The following is a 20,562-nucleotide window of genomic DNA, read 5'->3' on the forward strand; positions in this document are numbered from 1 at the left end:
GAATTTTCTCATTTCTTACAATGAGATTTCCAGGAGATAGAGATACAGAAACATCAGATGCATGTATAGGGAGGGATATTGATTTACAAGATCTAGATCTTGATGCAGTGGTGTTGCATAAAAATGTATGCTGAGGCTAATGCATTGTTACTCCATATTTGTCACCCTATTTTGAGGTTTTGAAATGGAGGCATGAAATGCATATAAGTGGAAGTAGGATTGTCACCTGATTATCTAGCAAAGGTTCTTGAAGTGTAGCCTTTGAGAGCTTCTGAGTTTCAGACAGTTCAAATGCAAAGTCAATGAAATATATGAAGTTACTAACCTGTTACTTGTGGTTCATTCCCTGGAGCTGCCACGAGACTATTGCACTGTTGTGAATGGGATGGGAAAATCATTGCTCTTTGAGAAGGTTAAGAAACCTTTTAAATAGGCTTAAATAAGTCTTTCAGCAGAATGCAACATTAAAATTACTAAGAGAAGTGCATTTTGTGAGCAGTAGAACAGAGCCGTAGTATGCCTGTGTGAATCTGGCATGTGGACCTCTGTTTGGAGTATCCCAACTGCAGAGCAGAGAGAAGGAATTTTGAAAAATCAAGTATTTCAGAGATTAGGGAAGACAACTGTTAGGATAACTTGCAAAAGGACTAGAGTAGTAAAAGCAATTCAAGATAACATTAGATAATTAAATAGTCTGCATAAGGTAAGGAAGGTAAAGTCACAGAAGCAAGACTGGACAAATACCATGTTTGGGTGTAATGTTTAACTTTGTATGTTTCTGTACCATCTTATTGTAATATGTTAAAGATCCTTGCTTCAGTAGTTCCACCTTGAATACTTTCAAGGTAAAATAAGGAGAAGATTAAAGTTAAAAACTTGCTTAAGCATTGAGAAATGAACATCTGAGTTGCATCTGTATGGAATTCTAGGGTGTGGCTGAGTAGCACACACTTCCAGTTTTTCAATTCATAAGTGTTCGATTGAATTAGTGCACTTACATATATTTCTCACTGCACGTAGGACATAAATGACAAGTTTATTCTGTAATGCCAGTAGTATTTCAACTCAGGAAAACTTTTCTTTAAGCAGTCCTCTAAAGTCAAGTGCTACAAAAGGTGGCCTGCTGCCAGTTTTAACATCTTAGAGATGCATTTTCTGTAACTACAGTGACTTTTACAATAGCTTCTCTTGATACTTCAGGGAATTTGAAATAGTATCTGTCTGAACAGAAGGATGAGAAATCCTGAAAAAGCTTCTGTTCCTACTCAGGATGAGACTAAGAGGACTAGATGATTTTGTGCAAAAGCCTTGAAATAGGTGGTGTGTAAGTCAAGATGCAGTAATGTTCATGGTGACCCTGATGTGACTCACTTTGTTAAAAGTAGTTAGTACATGAAAACACTAACTGTAAAGGTGAATCAAAGCTGAGAATTGTAACAAGCCCTCAGGTTTTAATTTCATAATGTTCAACTTCAGTAACTGTTTGAGTTGATACCTTCTTCCAATTTCCACAGACACAGGTTTCACCTTTTCTGCAACAGATGTTCATGCCACTGCTTCATGCTATTTTTGAGGTGTTGCTCCTTCCAGCAGAAGAAAACGACCAGTCTGCTGCTTTAGAAAAACAAATGTTACGGAGGAGTTACTTTGCTTTTCTGCAGACAGTAACTGGCAGTGGAATGAGTGAAGTCATAGCTAATCAAGGTAAGCAGTTCAGTTTCTCAGAGGATAGCACTGTGGTTATCCGCATCTAAGTCTTGTCTACTAAAATCATTAGCCTGTTTCCTATCAGGTACTATTAACTATGTTAAGGTAGGATGGACTAATGTAAATACAGTATTAACCTTACCTGTTGCACAAGAATTCAGGTTTGTGAAATCCAGCTATAATAAACATATTCTTCCTATTGATCTTTTCAGCTTATATGTGATTGTTGTGTCTATAAGGATAAGAATGGTGTATAATACATCATTGTATTTGGTGAATCAAAGATTATACAATATATAACAATGTATAGCAATGTTCAAACTGTTGGGCAAGACCACTCACAGCTGTCAGTATTCATTGTAGTGTTCATTTTCTGAAGGACACATCAGTAACTTCTGTAACTTTTTATTACTATCACCTGATTTTGTTTTCTATGGTAGAAGGCATCATGTGACTTTATATATTTTGTAGTTACGGGTTTTCCTCACCCTTAATGGCCAAGTGCAGATTAATACTTTTCCTAGCAGGAATTTGAAATCAAATGTCCAGTTGCTTGACTCTTTTTAATTCATTCTCTCTGGTTGTATTCTGTCAGAATGGCTAGGGACTTGAGAAGCTTCGAAGTGACTCATCTGGCAGGTGGAGCTCAGAATTCCCCCCCATCCTAAAATGATGGTAATACCTGGGGGAAAGGAAAGGGTGGCATTAAGGAACTACTGAGAGCTTTCTTGAAAGAAGCACTTGGTAGTTGTGATAGGCCAAGAAATTTTTTAAGGAATCAAACACAGTAGTACAGAAATGTTAAGTGTGATTAAAAATATCTTTCCATATATTGGAAGATAAGCAAACTACTTCAGTGCTGCTGCGTTTTAATTAACTACCAGGTTTGGGTAGAGATGAAAAAAATGGTATTTGTAAGTAGGTCAAAGTATCCCCCTCACCTTTGTGTATATTAAAGGCCAGAAGAGCAATTAAAATCTCCAAACTTTAAAAAAAAAAACCCACAAAAACACACCCCACAAACCAATTATAACCTAAATAAGAGTTGTCTTGCATCATAGGGGAAACTTCCAAAAAATATTTGAGATTTGTGCAAAAAACAGCTATTTTGAAGTTGAAGCATGTCTTCCAGGTCAGTATTTATATACAATAGTGTAAGAGTACAGAAACATTATAGGCTGCAAGTTGAAATGACAAGCTCATTTTTGTGTGTTTAAGGTGCAGAGAATGTGGAGCGTGTGTTATTCACTGTCATTCAAGGAGCAGTGGATTACCCAGATCCTATTGCACAGAAGACTTGTTTTATTATTCTTTCTAAGTTGGTGGAGCTTTGGGGTAAGACTGTCTTTCCATAATTCCTTTGCAGCTGCTACTAACCATGAAGCAATAATAGAACATGGAATGTTGTTTTTCTTTTCAGGAGGTAAAGATGGACCAGTAGGTTTTGCAGACTTTGTCTACAAGCACATTGTTCCTGCATGTTTCTTAGCACCTTTGAAGCAAACATTTGATTTAGCAGATGCCCAGACAGTACTGGTGTGTATTATGGACCATTGCTTTGCTTTCATTCTTGTGGGGTGGACTCAAGCTAAGAAACCTACCATGGCCATGTGGTATCAAAGATTGTTGTCTCACAAATAAAACCCCTTATGTTTTTTATTGAGCTACCCATATGACTATTGAATATTGTGGTACTGTATTCTGTAGTTCACCTATGGTCAAAATGAAGCTAGAGAATTGCAGATCTGAGTATTTAACATTGACCTATATTATTTATTAACTAATGTTCAGTGGAAGTGAACACATGCAGGTGGTTGTTCTTTAGTTCATTTGGGGTTCAGCTGTGACAGAAATTTTTCTGGTAGGAATGGAACAAAAATTGGAAGGTTGAGGCTCAGTTAGCATTGTGTGAGGGGAAAATTTGGGAATAATGGCATGAGCTGGCCCTTGTTTGGGGACTCATTAGTTTCTTTGGCTTTAAATACTTAACCAATAGACAAAGTAAACAGTCTAATGTTATGTATTACATTGCAGGCTTTATCGGAATGTGCAGTGACGTTAAAAACAATTCATCTCAAAAGGGTAAGCTTAGTAATACTTTGCAGGGAATAACGCTTGCAGATTTCTTTCTAGTGCTTTAATCAATTTCTAAAAATTAGATACTTACTAGGGTGAATTACTACTATACTCTTACATAAGATAATAGGATGACCATAATGCTATGCAGGGATACAGGATGCAGTAGTTACCTTTTGAGCAATTACTGCAAAATATTGATCCTTCATTAACGAGAAAAATCTGCTCACTTGATTGTTACTGTGTTTAATGGATCAATTGGCATTCTCTCACTTTTCATGTAGTACTGAAACTGATGTAAAAGAGCAATTAAAGATTTACTATAGAGTACTTCTGTGAAAACTGAAGGGTATCTTTCAATGTGTAGGAGACAAAATAGAAAAACATGGAAAAATTAATCTTGCAATGTCTAATGACTAACACACTATAGCATATTTCTGTGTTTAGTGGGAAATGAAACAGTTTCTATGTTTAGTGGGAAGTGAAACAGTTTCTATATTTATGTTACTGTTTCCTGCTGCACCTTTTAACTTGCTGGCTAACTTTTCTGTCAAAGGAAACTAAAGTCACAACTATACAAAAACTCTAAGTTATAAACTGGCAGAGAAAAGATTACATTTTAATTGAGGAGAGCTGCTGAGTTTGTTCCTTTCTCCCCAAAAGCAATGAAGACATAAATCTGTAGGAAATCAAGCTTTGGTAAATGAAATAACTGCCTATTACAAGTCCTGTTTCTTTTAACACTACTGATACAAATACAGGAAAAAGATCTGAAATCTTTTCCCCTTGTGTGAACTGCATACCATTTTCTAGTTCTAGGGTAACTTATGTGTGAATTAATGAAGCTGATTCACTTTCGCCTAGTAAATTTATTGACTTATGTTTGTATACCACCAGTGTACAGTAATCCCTCTTGTGAGGAGAGGTATCTGATAAATGCAGATAAAGAAAACAAAAACTAATGTGTTAACTAAAACAGACCTGTCTGCTTCTCTCAAAGGTTTGGAAGTTCCATTTTATTACTGTTTAGTCCACTGCAAATTAAACAGTCAATGTTACAAGAAGATAAACGCTATATTCAGGGGTACTTGCCTACTAAATTTTTAATGGGAGTAGTATGCTAAAGCAGTTGGCAGATACTAATTGCTATTTTTTTGTGTGTGTGTGTTCATATGTCAGATAAGTAAGAAGGTCGCCCTAACTTCACTGACTTTTACAGTTGACATGTCACAAACTGACTGGCTGTATTGTAATTCTTATTTCAGTGCACTTTCCAGTGCATTCTTCTGCTATGGAACAAAAGATACTGAATTGCAGTAGAATCCTTAATGCTAAGGTTGAAATAAAAATATTTATTTGCTAACAGCTGAGAATAATATGAGCATTTAGTATTTGATATGCATAACTTCTTTGTAAAATAGTCTTGTAGACCATGTGTTTTCAAACACTTTTTTCTGTACCATACAGTATAGGGCTATGACTTCCCATATGTACAAAAATATACTTGAACAAATTGTGTACTGCTTTTCTTTAGGGTCCTGAGTGCATTCAGTATCTTCAGCAAGAGTATTTGCCTTCTTTGCAAGTAGCTCCTGAGATAATTCAGGTAGGAATTCCTAAAAGAACATTTTGAAAATTCTAAATGTTAAATGGAACAAAATTAATACTGACAAAGTTAACCTCCTACCATGCCTCAGTAAAACTTACTCTGATATTGCGTATCAGAATGAGATTAACTTAGGGTAAGGAGTAAAGTTACTGCGAGAGTACCTTGCAAAAAAGAATCCAGTGCATGTGACTGACATCTGCTTTAATTTAAACTTGAGGAAAGAGTATCAGAATACTGAAGAGTAATAACTCAAAAGTAAAATGAAGGATGTTGAATGTATAGAAAGTGTGATGATAAAGGCTGTATTCAACACTACAGAAATTAAGGCCACAGCACTGGTTCTACTGCCATAAGTCATGTTCACCATTAAGTGCAAGGGTTTTGTGCGCTTATTTTGGAGTAGTGTAAGATGGTTCTCAAAAGTGAAACACTGCACCTGCCCATTGCCTCAACATTAAGCATTACTACCATTATGGTAAGCGTTGCTGTGAAGAAACCGTTAGATGGACACTAACAACTTAATTTTATTTGCAACTACTTTGGATACTATATTGATCAGGTTTGCTGCATTAGGAGACAATTATACTCATTATAAGACTTAAACTGTAGAACTTTTAAGTAGTATTAAATGTTTGTAAGGATCAAGTATTGTGTCTTGCTGGGGCCCCAGTGTTTTCTGATCTAAGATTATAACTTTTTCAAGTGACAGGCATGCTCTGCTGGAATCTAGAGTCACTGGGTGTGTATGTAATGCTCCTCCATTGTGAATGTTCATCTGAAGTATTCATTTCAAAGCTGCCAAAAGTTACTGGAAAAGTTAAAAGTTTAGAATCTGATTGCAGTCCTTGTAGATAGTCCTGTTTCTGTCTATTCAATTAAAAGTGTATGTGATCCTGTATTTGAAAACACATTTTTTCACCCCAGAACGCACTTGGCCTGTCATAGTCTACTGCAATTTGTTATCCACAATGTGCTTTTCTTTGATTATACGTTAGGGAAAATACAAACTAAAATCAATGGTTTTACATACAAGGTATTCTATATGGCCTAACATATCTCAGGTTGTCTTGTTGCCTCATTTAGTTACTTAGTATTTATTTATTCTCTCTTACAGGAATTCTGTCAAGCACTTCAGCAACCTGATGCTAAAGTTTTTAAAAATTACTTAAAGGTAAAGGGTTATTTTTCTTTAAATAGCTTGTAATTCCACTTGAACTTTGTCACACAATTCAGTCATGGTAGTGACCTGAACTAAAATTGAAATATGGAATTATTTAAGTTTTTAGCTATTGGGAATCTGCAAGTAGTCAAAGCAGCTATTTGGAAAGAGGCAAACAACAACAAACCTACATCTGTAGAATTGTCACTTATGCTCAGCATCTTGCCAATTCCTCAATAGCTTGATATTCTAGTGGCTTATGTTTAATAGTTGAAATAGCAAAAAAGTGATGCTGTAATTGTAGAGAATGTCAGAATGCTTCATTTTTGAGGGTAAGTGTATTTATTTTGGTGAGTGTAACCAAATAGCATGAGTTACATACTTGAACCTAGTGTGTTAACCAGTATGTTAAACAAGAAAATGAGCTCTGTTAAACTAATCTTACACCTCAACCATTTCCTTTGTCTTAAAATGTTTTTTTTTTTGTTGTTGTTTTTTTAATAATTTTTAACAGGTATTCTTCCAGAGAGCAAAGCCCTAAGGAAAGTACTGGAATCTCATGTACCTGTTTCCATAATCCAGAACTCTAGTTGTTAATTTATAAAAATGCTAACTCTTGTGCCATTCAAACTGGTTTTGTTTTTAAGAAATGTTGCTTTGTGCTCACATCAGTACATATTTTAGCCTTTCACAAAAAAGAGAAATGCAAATCCCCCACTTGTCTCAAACATGATGGTATGTGACAACATGAAAAATTACCTGTATACCTACACAAACTTTTATTATGTATAGGATGATTTATGCTTATGCTGTAACACATGCAGCAATGAAATTACACTTATTTTTGAAATTAAATGTAAAAATCCCTTCAGACCATAGCAATGGTTATTAAAATGTGTACATTTTTGATACTGAGTAAAATGTTTTCATAAGACATAATTCATTTGTTCATGTATGGTGACATGAAAATAAAACAATCAAAGTCATTCTTGTAGATAGTAATTTCATTGAAGTTGTCTTAATGATAAAATATATATATACCTCCTATAAAACAGATTGGTTTAATAAATGATTTCATTTAAAAGTAGCATCTGGTTCTATCTTTTTTATATAAAAATAAATAAATAAAACTTTATCCAGTGAAGTGTTAAGTCTCTTTGAATCATTTTGGTTGAGGCAATCAGGCCCAGTCTGCCTGGGTTCATGAAAAGCCGGTCCTGCTTGACCAACCTGATCTCCTTCTGTGACAAGGTGACCCACTTAGGGGATGAGGGAAAGGCTGTGGATGTTGTTTATGTGGACTTTAGTAAAGCTTTTGACACAGTTTCCCACAGTATTCTCCTGGAGAAACTTTGTGCTGGTGGCTTCCATGGGCGTATGCTTTGCTGGGTAAAAAAGTGACTGGATGGCCGGGCTGAAAGAGTTGTGGTGGATGGAGTTGCATCCAGTTGGTGGCTGGTCACAAGTGGTGTTCCCCAGGTGTGCCTTCCACGTGTGGTCTTGCATGTGGAAGATGCAGAAAGAAAGAATTGCATTCACTGCACTATTTCAGTAGGGTCAGTGGTCTATACAGAGATTTTAGTAGTGTGTTGTTACTTCTGTCCCAAACGTATTGGCTGGTCAGTTTGTTTCTTTGCTTTTTTTCATCTAGTTCCAACCCCCCTGCTGCGGGCAGGGACACCCTCCACTAGACCACGTTGCCCAAAGCCCCATCCAGCCTGGCCCTGAACACTTCCAGGGATGGGGCCTCCACAACCTCTCTGGGCAACCTGTTCCAGTGCCTCACCACCCTCACAGTCAAGAATTTCTTTCTAACATCTAATCTAAATCGACCCTCCTTCAGCTTGAACCTATTACCCCTTGTCCTGTCACTGTACTCCCTGATAAACAGTCCCTCACCATCTTTCCTGTAGGCCCCTTCAGGTGCTGGAAGGCAGCAATTAGATCTCCCCAGAGCCTTCTCTTCTGCAGGCTGAACAACCCCAACTCTCTCAGCCTGTCCTCACAGGAGAGGTGCTCCAGCCCTCTGATCAGCTTTGTGGCCCTCCTCTGGACTCGCTCCAACAGCTCCATGTCTCTCCTGTACTGGGCCCCCCAGAGCTGGACGCAGTACTCCAGGTGGGGTCTCACAAGAGCAGAGGAGAGGGGCAGGATCACCTCCCTCGACCTGCTGGTCACGCTTCTTTTGATGCAGCCCAGGACACAGTTGGCTTTCTGGGCTGCAAGCGCACACTGCTGGCTCATGTTGAGCTTCTCATCGATCAATACCCCCAAGTCCTTCTCAGGGCTGCTTTCAATCCATTCCCCACCCAGCCTATAGCTGTCCATAGTAAAAAGCTGATTTACCTCTAGCATAATCCAGTGAGGATTTTTCTAGACTGTGGTGCTAGGTTCTTCATCCAATTTAAATGGGAAACAAATGAGGAGGTGGATCAGAAACAGCAGCCAGGATTGGAGTGCAGTGATGTCTTGAAAGACACTCATTGCCATCTCCTCTCTTTTCATTGAGGGAAGAAAGTAGAGGGTGCTTACCTTTACTACTCTTCAATAGGACAGTATTAGTTCTACAAGATCTTTGTTCCTGACTTTTGTATGTTTAATCAAAAGTTTCCTGTTACTTGATTTGCTTTCCTACAGATTGTGTTCTTCTGGTGCTTTTTATACTTGCTAGCCTCACACTCCCATTTCCCTCCCTGTGCTGCCATACCAATGCTGAGGGTCCCCTGGGTTCAATACTTATTTTCTGCCACAGTTCTAGAAGCCTTGCCTCTTTGGTTTGCATATGCTGCTGTGTTCCTGCCCTTCCCCACTTCAAGGGGCTGCAGCTACTACCCAGAGTTTGCTGTTTGGCTTTATCTCCTTCCCCTGCAGTTAGGGCAGCTTTACCACACAGAGGGAAGAGCTTTCACTAGGCAGATTAGGAAGTGAACAATAAGGTGGGGCTCTTATGTCTTTAGCAAAGTTATTTGGTTTTAAATTACAGGCTCATTGCGGTGGAGTCACTCTCATACACAATTGAGGCTTTTGCCTTGTGAAGTAATGGTAGTACTGCTTTTAATACTGTGTAAAAGCAGGAAAAAAAGCCTACGCGTTAATTGACTGTGTCAACGAAGCATGATTTAGCTATTATCAAAATACACTTTCATGAGAAAAGTCTTGTGGTTTAACCCCAACCAGCAGCTAAGCCCTACGCAGCCGCTTGCTCGCTCCCCCCTGGCGGGATAGGGGAGAGAATCAGAAGAGTGAAAGTGAGAAAACTCGTGGGTTGAAATAAAGACAGTTTAATAGGTAAAGCAAAAGCTGCACACACAAGCAAAGCAAAACAAGGAATTCATTCACCACTTCTCATCACAGGCAGGTGTTCAGCCATCTCCAGGAAAGCAGGGCTCCATCATATGTAATGGTGACTTGGCAAGACAAACGCCATCACACCGAACATCCCCCCCCCCTTTCTTCTTCTTCTCCAGCTGTATATGCTGAATGTGACATCATATGGTATGGGATATCCCTTTGGTCAGTTGGGGTCAGCTGTCCCAGCTGTGTCTCCTCCCAACTCCTGGTGCACCCCCAGCCTCCTCGCTGGTGGGGTGGGGTGAGAAGCAGAAGAGGCCTTGGCTCTGTGTCAGGACTGCTCAGCAAGAGCTAAAACATCCCTGTGTTATCAGCACTGTTTCCAGCACAAATCCAAAACATAGCTCTATACCAGCTACTATGGAGAAAAGTAACCAGCTCCCCCGGCGGGCTGGGGAGGAGAAGGGAAAAACAACGGCAAAGCCTGGAGGGTTGGGGTAAGGACAGGTTACTGGGACGGCAAGGGAGAAGGAAACAATCAGCAACAGTCCTGATAACAGATAGTAACAATGGGTGATAACAGGAAACAATTTACCGATCCCACGACCGACCAGACGCTCGACCCGTCCAGGAGCCACACCGAACCCACCCCTGCCCGACTAGCCCCCCCTTTTATGGTGAGCATGACGTCACATGGTATGGAATAGCCCCCGGCCAGCTTGGCTCACCTGTCCTGGCTCCTTGGGAAATTAACTCTATCCTTGCCAGAGCCAGGACACTCTGCTTTGACCCTGTTGAATCTGAATAGTGTACTGTCGGGGATTACGCAAGCTGTGAGCTGTAAAACAGGATCTGCGGGTTGGTTTCTGTATCTTTAGATAAACATGTAAACACCGACTCTGACTATTGGCGGATTATTTTTTCTGCAATATCCTTCAGGAGTGCAGAGACTGGAGGTCTGCAGCTGTTAGCGCAGTTGGGTTATGTGGTGGGTATGCAGTGCCTAGTAACTATCTTTGCAAAGAATCAAACTTTAGAAAGGGAATTGATGAGTTTCCACGTCTTTATTTTGAAGAGATAGATTCCTCCTTTATGCTTTTTGTTTGTTTTTAATCTGGACTGGAAAAGAAGTGCCTGTTACCTGTTATCTCCAAAGAGAAATCTGGTGATGCGACACGTATTCAGAGTGTAAACTAGACCCTCCGGGCAGTGTTCAGATGCTTTGAACACATTATGAAAACTACTTCTTGTGGGGTAGGAGGAATGAAATAGAGATAGGTGAGAACACTCCACTGAGAGACTAGGAGAAAGCAGGCTCCAGGACATTTTAAAAAATCTAATAATGTTTTTTGACTATCAACACTAGCCACTGTTCCACTGAACTCTCCTAGATGGCTTCATAACTATGGGACAAGAGGATGAATATAATTTGTGGACTACTTAGCATAAATACTTTTGGACTAAGATTTGTTTGGGAGCATTAATCTGTACATGTTATAAACAGCTTTGGAATGAATCCTCTGGTGGCAAGCTGGAAAAAAGGCAAAGCTTGTAAGAGCTGTCTTACATCATGTAATCACTGCCCTTCCCTCTCTGCAAAACTGCCAAAGAGAAAATAGTTTAAATAATGTGGAACCGCAAAAGGCAGTTCCAGCTGAAATGAAGTTGACTGTGTAATAGATTTGCTTACTCTGGTTCAGCTGTGATCTCTCCTAAATATTTAAATCAAATATGGAAAAGAATTTGATTATCAGAGCAAATGGCTCAAAAGCTTCAGTTTTCTTTAGAAAATTCTTTAACAATAGAGGGAAAACAATGTTTAATGTGTTCAGGAATTTCTAGAGTTACCGTTCTCACCTGACTCACTGGCAAAATTAGTGGTTCTGCGTTTGGTAAGGTTGGTAAGATACAAGTTTTCACTCAAAATTTTCAAAAGTCAGATAATCCAATCACATGCTTTTTTCTTCGCAAGTATCTACTGTGGTTGATTCCCATTCTCTCCTGTTCTTATCTCATTGTTGCCCAGATGGTCCCAAGAATAAGCTTAGAAGGTACCATATTTTGCCTGGTTTAATGCTCTCAGCTCTGGTTGAAAAAAAGCTTTAAGTTTGGTGCTTCCATGTTTGGAAATAGAGCCTTGGAAATTTGGAAGGTGAGACCACACTTGCAGCAATCGTATTTTCCATGAGACCCTTCAACCAAATGTTGCTACTTGCGATCATTCCTCAGAGTTTCAGTCTGTGTGCGTGCAATAAAAACTGTATTAAAAACTCTATTACAGTGTCCAGCAGCCAAACACCCCAGAGATACATGTCAGCATCCCAGAAACTACTGACCACAATTTCCCTCTCAGTGAAAGTCATGGTCAAGCTGTTAAAGTACATTCTCTAATACACACAGCTGCCTTGCTTTCTTCCTGTTCATCTAGTTTCTCTGACCATGCAAGTGCTGAAATGTCATCATTTGATAAAACATCCACAGAATAGTATTCATCTCTCTTCCAGGTGTTTCAGAAACTGCGCTCTAACTTAATTCTCCTCCTCACTACTTTCAGGATGTGGTAATTATTCAATATTCTTCTAGAGCAAAGCTCAAAAACTACAATCAATTTGACTTTTTTTTTTCCCAGCATCTTTTTTTTTTTTTTTCTCTGAATTCTGGCTTTCACAGCTATACATGTGAGAAGGCTGTACACAATATGCCAGCTTTAGCTGCAATTCTTATAGCCATATTGTTAGGATGAAAAGATGTAATAGTATACAGCTACAGACTACTGAATTTGTGAACGTGAATGTGAGTCCAAATACAAGAGAGGTGAGGAACACCAGAAGTTTTACTAAGTGGAAAGAAACAAAGTAAAAATTGCTAGAGTAAAGCTGTAATGACATTTTCTTTTCTGGTGTCTGTTTTTCCTGTTCTTATATTCAACATATGATTTTCCTGTGATTCATACAGTGAAACATTTAAAGGCTAGAGAAGATTCTCCTTGCATAAGGATTACTGATTATATTACAAATATACCTGTTGTGGTTTAACCCTGCCAGCAGCTAAAACAACCCCACAGCCGTTCACTCACTCCCCCCCAAACACTGGGATGGGGGGAGAGAATTGAAAAAAAGTAAAACTCGTGAGTTGAGATAAAGACAGTTGAATAAGACAGAAAAGGAAGATAATAATAATAATAATAATAATAATAAAATGTACCCAAAAAAAAGTGTATTTGTTTTTTCGCTCACTGACTGATGCCCAGCTAGTTCCTGAGCCACGGCCCTCACCAGTCAACTCCCCCCAGGTTATATACTGAGCATGACATCATATGGTATGGAATACCCCTTTGGCCAGTTTGGGTCAGCTGTCCTGGCTGTGTCCCCTCCCAGCTTCTTGTGCCGTTCCGGCTCCTGCCTCCTCGCTGGCAGGGCCTGGGAAGCTGAAAAGTCCTTGACTTAATTGTAAGCACTGCTTAGCAACAACTAAGCATCAGTGTGTCATCAACATTATTTCCATACTAAATCCAAAACACAGCACTATACCAGCTGCTAGGAAGAAAATTAACTATCCCAGCCAAAACTAGGACAATATCCTAAAAAACCCAGATGATTTGAATCATGTAAATCATATGAATCATCTTTATCGATTTAAGACCTGAGGAAAGCATATGGGCTGTAACTGCAGTGTGAGTGGTTGCTGGCCAGACCCAGGGGGAGGGTGACATTGGAGCTGAGATACTCTAGGTCTTAAGCAAACAAAGTCCTGGGGAACCTGGTCTGAAGTCAGCACTGACCCTGCTTTGAGCAGGATGTTGGAACAGAGACTTCTCGAAGTCTAGTCTAGCCTGAATGAGACTATGATTTAAAATGGCCAGTTCCAAAAAGCATCAACATACCAAACCAACAGCTTTGTCTTCTTGAGAAGTGGAAGCGAGTACACATTCAAGATACAAAGAAAAGTTCACTGGTGATTTTGCCCTGATTTTGAGAGGGCTTTTGCTAAAATCACATCATATGAATGATCTGATGAATATTTCTGAAGAAGACAAAGCTGACTCATGGGTATCCACCTGGTGAAAAAAAAAAAAAAAGGCTTGTAAAGCTGTGTACAGAGGAGGGGGTGGCAGAAATAAGCCACATCATAACTTCTGAGGAGCACTGCAATGTTCTGAAAGACACAGGGACAAAATGCAAATATGATGGGGAACTGTTCCCTCTACAATGCAGAAGCATTATGAAAGAAAGCTCAGATGCCAACAAATGCAGAATATAAATTAAGCATTTATATTAACAGCATAAAATGTATCAATTTATCAGTTTCATTAAGCAGAATTTTGGAACAAGCTTAGTGCCTGTAACTAGCAAATCAGCAAAGTCTGGTTGTGATGAAGCTTAAGACAGGTGAGACAATAACAACAAACAGAACTTGTAAGCAAAAGGTTGCTACCATTTATTTGCTAGTTCCTTGAAAAAACAGGCTTCTAAGATTTGAGAAGATGCTAATTCCAAACAGGAAATGCAGAGGATCAAAAAAAAGATAGTCGGGGGGGAGGGGTTTGGAGGGAGGAAGATTTGACTACTTTCCCACCATAATTATGCTTAAATTACATTATGCATAAATGATAAAATTATCAGTATTTTTCCTTATAAAAACTGTATAGCTGACCATTTATTGGAACAGCAGCATTACTGGACAGTAAAAAAAAAGAAAAAAGAAAAAAAAAGCAAATCAGCAAAGAACCTTGCTTTAAGACATTTAAGTAAAAAATAAGCGAGAGCACGAATGTATGAAAAATACCAAGTCTTCGTGAGGTTTAAAAAGGGTGAACTTGAGAGAAATTACACGAGGCGGGGAAGGATTTCTCTTAGCTATGCCTTGAAAGAGCGGTCAGTGAGGTGAGGGCGCAGGTAAGCCGTACCGGGCAGAGCACGGCAGCCCTGCCTCAGGGCGGGCGCCAAGAAACCAACCTGTCACTGAAGCGGTTACGCAGAAAAAAAAAAAAAAAAATTAAAAAAAATTAAAAAAAAATCACCACGGAAATCTCACCGGAACCGACCTCAGCTCGTTTTGAACATCACACCAGCAAAAATACCCGGAGCGCCCATTTTTAAGGAACATCCTACTTCCACTTTTCGATGTTTCCCAGATCTTTCCCTGTTCCGCGGTTCTCTTGCCTCAGAGGCCGCCGCCTCTCCCTCACCCCTTACAGAGCGGGCGGTGGCGACCCCCAACCCTGTCAGCCGAGCGCCACAAACCTCCGCCCGCACCTCAGTGTACCGCCGGCAACGTCCGGGCGGGGAAGGGCTGCGGGCGGCCGGGAGGTGCCGGCCGCCGAGGCGGTGCTTCTGCCGCTCCGCCTCCCCAGCGCCACTGCAGGAAGCCGGAAGCGGTCGGGGAGCTGGGCAGGCAGGGCGAGAGGCGGCTCGGTGCGTGGGGCTGGGGTCGGCGGGCAGGGCAGGGCAGGGCAGGGCAGGGCAGGGTAGGGTAGGGTAGGGTGAGGGGAGGCCGCGTCGTGCTGAGCTGAGATGGTGGCGCGTAGGGAGCCGCTTGCCCTCGCCGCCGCCGCTGCGGCGGCGAGGGCAAGCGGCTCCCTACGCGCTGTCGCCGGGGCGAGATGGTTTCGGTTTCTCGGGGCGGTGGCGGGGCCTTCCTGGGAGCTATCGACTCCCGAGGAGGGTCGCGGGCGATGTCGGCGGCCCCCTGAAGCAGCAGAAGCGGCGGCGGCGGGCCCGGCTGTGCATGCCGCCCCGCAGAGCGGTACCCGCCCGGGAGGGGCGAGGCGGTGGCCGGCCTGCGGCCTCGGCAGCGTGCGTGGGGCCTGTCCCTTGCCCCGATCTCGATGACTTTTATCCCCATGGATGCCGGTAGGTCGCAGTTGATGCGACCCCTCAAAATTACTTTTGTAATTGGAAGGGAGGCGGGAGGGAAAGCCAAGCGAAGAGTATGTGTGGCAGTGGTTTGTATAAAGGTTTCCTCAGGTAGAAGCATCACCTTCGTGGTTGTAGAAGTTGTTAAACTTTCACCTCAGGAGGGATGTCCTGTTGCGGAGGTTGAGCTTCAGTCCTGTGCTCTCCATACCCCACACTTCTGAGTTTGGGGTTGGCAGGGTCACTCGGGTGAGCCTGTGCCTCTCCATAGCTTTCCTGGGGCTGCTGTCCCTGACAGAGGCCCAGTCCCCTTCCCCCATTACGGACTGGAAACGCCAAGAGTAGCGGTGATGAGCAGCACTGGAGCCAGGCTCACCGTTTGTTTTGTGGGCCTTTGGGAGCATGTGCTGCTTCGTATGGGTTCAAGCAGCAGTTTGTGCGGCCCAGAGCAGGGTATTTCGTTCATTCAGATACTGGCTGTTGGACTGGAAACTCCTGGAAGGAGGTTAGGTGAAGAAAGCAGGGCTAGGGGGCAGGAACTTCAGGGGAGAATCTTGTTTTCTAGGCATCAAGAGAGGGAAGGTTTTATACAGGGAAATATAAAACCTTCGTATTTATCAGACTGTATAATGCTGACATAACATTTATTTGTAACCTCAGCACCTTGCCCCTCGGCTTTGGTGGCATATAGGATCTTGCCTGTAGACAGAATCTTCACTTTAACTTCATCATCTGCCCCTACTTGCCTGGTGAACTTGTACATTGCAGCTGTTAACAGGGGAAGTACCTGCTTTGTGTGCTTACCCTGTGTGCCTGAGGTAGCAGCAAACTTCTTTGTATTAATTAGAAGCAGTCAGTACTCCTGCTTCAAAGCACTGGGAGTGTAAAAAAAAAAAAAAAATCACATTAGCAGTGCAGTCTTCTACTATAATCCCTCCTGCTGACAAATAAAGTAGTAGTACCATCACAAGAAACAGAAAAATACTAAAAAAAACCCCAACCAAAAAGCAGCCCCCAAACCCTTGAAATGCTAATGTGTCATGGGAGACAATAAACTGCTGGTAGGAGAGAGACTTGTAGATACATGTGTGGAACATCTGACTTTTACCTAGTATCAGACTTAATGACCATAAGTGAGATGTGAAGAGATACAAAGTTCAGCATTAAATCTAGTGACAGGACTAATTGTACATTTAGAGATTTTTTTTTTTTTTAATATGAAACTCTTAGTGAAATTATTTAGGAAGATAATGGAAGATATGAAAGAAAACTCGACATGCTGAGTGTTTAGCAAAGATCAGTTCTGAATCAGTCAGATTAAAAGGAAAGGTATTAAGTCAAAGGAGATCTAATGTAATCTAAGTTAATGAATCAAATTTTTATAATTTGAAGATTAAAGCTGAATGAGACTTTATGCCTTAAAAGTGAAAACTCTGACAAAAGAGTGTAGACTTTGTTATTATTAGAAAAATACTATTTTGACCAAAAAAGTATAATAGTGCAATGCTGATTTTGGTTTGGTGCTGGATATGTACCCTGGGATTACTACTGGCAAAATTATACCTGTAGTTTTACAAGTGAAAAAACCCAGACCTTCAGAACCCATTAGTGACTTGCTGTGTTTTTTTAAAATCCCTTGAATGATACTCAAGCTCATCTGTCGCAGAGTTGTCCTTTTGTTTTGTTTTCACTGATTGACCTTCATGCAAATTTAATTAGAAAGTAAGAAGGTAAAGGAAGAGAGCTGATCTCATACATAAGCTACCTCATCTTTATCACTTAGGGCAACATAATAATTCAGTCTCTAATAGGCTGCTAAATTTTTTAGTATTTGAATAGACATTGGTGAAGAAACTCTTGTTTACTTGATCCTTCTGCACACTTTCTGTCTGCTTAGAAAGGATTCATTATGTTTCTGTGTCTTGGTATGAGTCTAATGAATGTTGCTTTGAAATAAATGACAAAATAAATGTTTACTGGTAATGTGCCAGCTGGCTTGTTACAAGCAGGGGTTTAATAATGAGGATTTTTTTTAATTTGGAGATTTTACAAATGACTTACGGAGTGGGCTATGCCTTATTTCCTTGCGGAATTCTTCCTTACCTTCTATGTCTGCATCATCTCTTTGGCATCTACAGTAATTGCCTGGGAGAAAGTTATCTTATTCTACTATTGCAGATTGACAGAGGTAGCTGAGAATTGTAAGGGTTTAAGGTGTGGTGTTGATTGTTTTTGGTTCAGATTTGAGATAAAGCCTTTCTTCCCTTCCCTAGGCATTAAGAACTTTATCTAGATTTTTAAAATGGTGTTGCTGCATGACTCTTTGCATTTTGTTGTTGCATTCTGCATGCTATGTGCCATTGCCTGGATATTTTGGGACAGCTTTGCAAGAAACTCCACATCTTACACGAGCGAATAGCAAAATGAAAGTATGAAATCTGCAGTTGCTACGCATAAAGAAATGTCTTCAAAGGCATGAGAAAGTTTCAGTGTCTTCGCGGCACGGCATGAGTACGACCTGGAACGGTGCAGAAGCGAGTGCTTCAGCTGGCTGCTGGAGCTGGACAGGCGAGCAGTGCTGCGGCGGCTGGCATGCGGCTTCCTCCACTCTCCTGCAGTGCATGCTGTGAGGATTCTGGTGGTGTCATCTTTTGCACCAGGGAGCTCTCAAAAAGTGCCAACCGCTTTCTTGTAATAAATACACACAGGAACTTCCGTCGTACCTATTCCAGTAGTTACAGGAAAGGCTTTTTGTTTCTTTTGAGTATGTTAGCCATTTCTTGTCAATTAACACAGGCTGATGCAAGGTCTCCTGTCAGGCTGTGAGGAAAGGCTTTTGCCTTCTCTTGGTCAGGTTGCCATTTTGGTGTTAAGATTCTTTAGAAACAGGAAGCTACATCTTTGATCTTAGAGCCTTTTGCTAGATTTAATGGCAAAATCAGTGCTTTAATTAAACCAAAAATGTAAAGCTATTCACCTGCAGCTGCTGCTGCTGTTTTGGCAAGGGGGGAAATCTGACTGTTCTAATGGGGTTTTTGTAATCAATTTAATCAAGCTTTTTTCCTCTTACTTTTGAATCTGTGAAGACCTGAGTATCTGACAGTTTACATTTCAGGACGGGTGTGGAAACCAGGCTGTCTCTCTAGAAATGATGTGACGTACCAAACGTGAACTTTTCAAAATGAGAGATATGTCTCTTAATTTCTTCCAGTAGTAATTGGTGGTTCTAGCAAGTAGCTGAAAATATTTGTGTTACTTGTGACTTTTATCTAGTTCATGTAAAAATAGCTTTTTGTGAGTAGTTAGTCCAGTCCTTTACAGTTGTACCAAAGTGCAAATTCCAGAGCCAAAGGGATCTATAAGATCTGTATATGTATCTGCCATCATCTCTAATGTCGGTTCTTTGGCATAATAATGGAATTCGATTACAGGTCTTTCTTATTTTCAAAAGACCTTGTGCACCTGTGTATAACTATTTCCTGTAGTTTTTGTTACTGTATCATTTAAAGACCTGTGTAAAACAGCAAAGGGATTATAAAGCTTTCATTTTTCAAGTTGGCTTTTCAAACAAAGTTTGGCAAGTAAAGAACTCAAACGCAGAGAGGTGTTGTGTCTGTGGCATTAGTTTTGATTGTTGAGCTTTTTTTGTTTCTTTGTTTCACTTCTTACTCCTCTACTTGGTTGTTCTTAATTATTTCTGTATGTCTTTGGAGGTTTGGGGTTTTTTTTCCTTCTAATTCAAATAAGTCCCTTTCGTGTATTTTACTAAATTATAATTCAATATACTTAACCTTTTGTTTTTAAGGTAAAAAAGAAAACTGTCTACTCAAAGAGCAAAGATGCAGAGCACTTCGAATTACCTCTGGCTGTTGTCTGATATTCTAGGACAGGGAGCTACTGCAAATGTTTTCCGGGGACGACATAAGGTTTGTGAGGAATTACTAATCTGAGTAACACGTAAAATTGAGTTTTTTTCATATGTGAGTAGTGTCATGAAATAAATAAAAAACCTTTCAAGATTTAGGCCTAAAACAAATATATCTTTGTAACTATTCATATTTAGGTTTTAATGTATAATATTCATCCATTGAATTAGAGTTCTATACAGTTATTTCTGAGGATTTATTTTTAATATTATACTATTTGTCCTTGTAAAATATTAACTGTTATTAATTCTTCATTCCTCCATTCTTCAGTTTTATGGAAAAAATACTTGCTTAAGAATTTAAATAACAATAAAAGTCTTTATCAGTTTTTATGACATGGTATGTTATTTTTGTCTTTGTTAAATTCTCTTTTCATAGTTTTTCCCTGTTCTTTTAAAACCCATTTTTTGTGATTTTAATGATTTTGTACTGTAAGTGAAATATTCTTAACATATTATCACATTGGATGAAGTTGCTGTTAATCTTTGTAAGTCAATGCTTCATACATGTCCAGGACACCATCTTCTTGTTGACACGCCATGAGTAGTCAGTACAAAATAGTACATCTTTGAGCAGTTTTGCCATGTAAATGATATGCTGATGTGTATGTTGTAACCTGAGTGAGGGGCTAAAATGACCTTATTTGTGTAGGTCATTCCATTCCTATGAATTTCACAGCATGTCTTACAAAATGAAGATAAGCCTTGTTGTGAAAGTAACATTCCCTTACAGTATATGTGAAATCAATATGAAGTTGTATATAAGCTATGGTGTTTTCTGTGTTCCACATTTAACTGTGAAGCAATGCTAACCAATAATTTAGCAGTTAATGTGCTTTTCTGGGTGAGTGAATTTCAACACAGAGCAATTCCCCTGGAAAGCATATGGTTTCATGGTTGAATCTCTCATCACCCTCGCTAGTCTGAGCACATCGCCTGC

At 40.1% G+C, this 20,562-nt stretch overlaps 2 protein-coding genes across 3 annotated transcripts in view; both read left to right on the forward strand.

Annotated features, from left to right (window-relative positions):
- Positions 1–7,668, forward strand: part of XPOT (exportin for tRNA) — a 30,191-nt gene extending 22,523 nt beyond the window's left edge. The window contains exons 19-25 of the mRNA XM_075745643.1: positions 1,515–1,704; positions 2,926–3,042; positions 3,128–3,243; positions 3,742–3,789; positions 5,318–5,389; positions 6,507–6,563; positions 7,066–7,668. Coding sequence (XP_075601758.1) covers positions 1,515–1,704; positions 2,926–3,042; positions 3,128–3,243; positions 3,742–3,789; positions 5,318–5,389; positions 6,507–6,563; positions 7,066–7,092 — 627 coding nt within the window. The 3' untranslated portion in view covers positions 7,093–7,668. The remainder of the gene's footprint in view (positions 1–1,514; positions 1,705–2,925; positions 3,043–3,127; positions 3,244–3,741; positions 3,790–5,317; positions 5,390–6,506; positions 6,564–7,065) is intronic.
- Positions 7,669–15,195: 7,527 nt separating this feature from the next.
- Positions 15,196–20,562, forward strand: part of TBK1 (TANK binding kinase 1) — a 29,335-nt gene continuing 23,968 nt past the window's right edge. Inside the window, exons 1-2 of one of the 2 annotated variants that reach the window (XM_075745694.1) lie at positions 15,196–15,256; positions 19,503–19,623. In XM_075745694.1, the coding sequence (XP_075601809.1) occupies positions 19,537–19,623 (87 nt within the window). In that variant the 5' untranslated portion in view covers positions 15,196–15,256; positions 19,503–19,536. Of the gene's footprint in view, positions 15,257–15,595; positions 15,695–19,502; positions 19,624–20,562 lie in introns of those variants that run through there. The other variant, XM_075745701.1, reaches the window with a different exon arrangement.

This window comes from Balearica regulorum, chromosome 1 (genome assembly GCF_011004875.1).
Source record: "Balearica regulorum gibbericeps isolate bBalReg1 chromosome 1, bBalReg1.pri, whole genome shotgun sequence".
Taxonomy (NCBI): Eukaryota; Metazoa; Chordata; class Aves; order Gruiformes; family Gruidae; genus Balearica; species Balearica regulorum.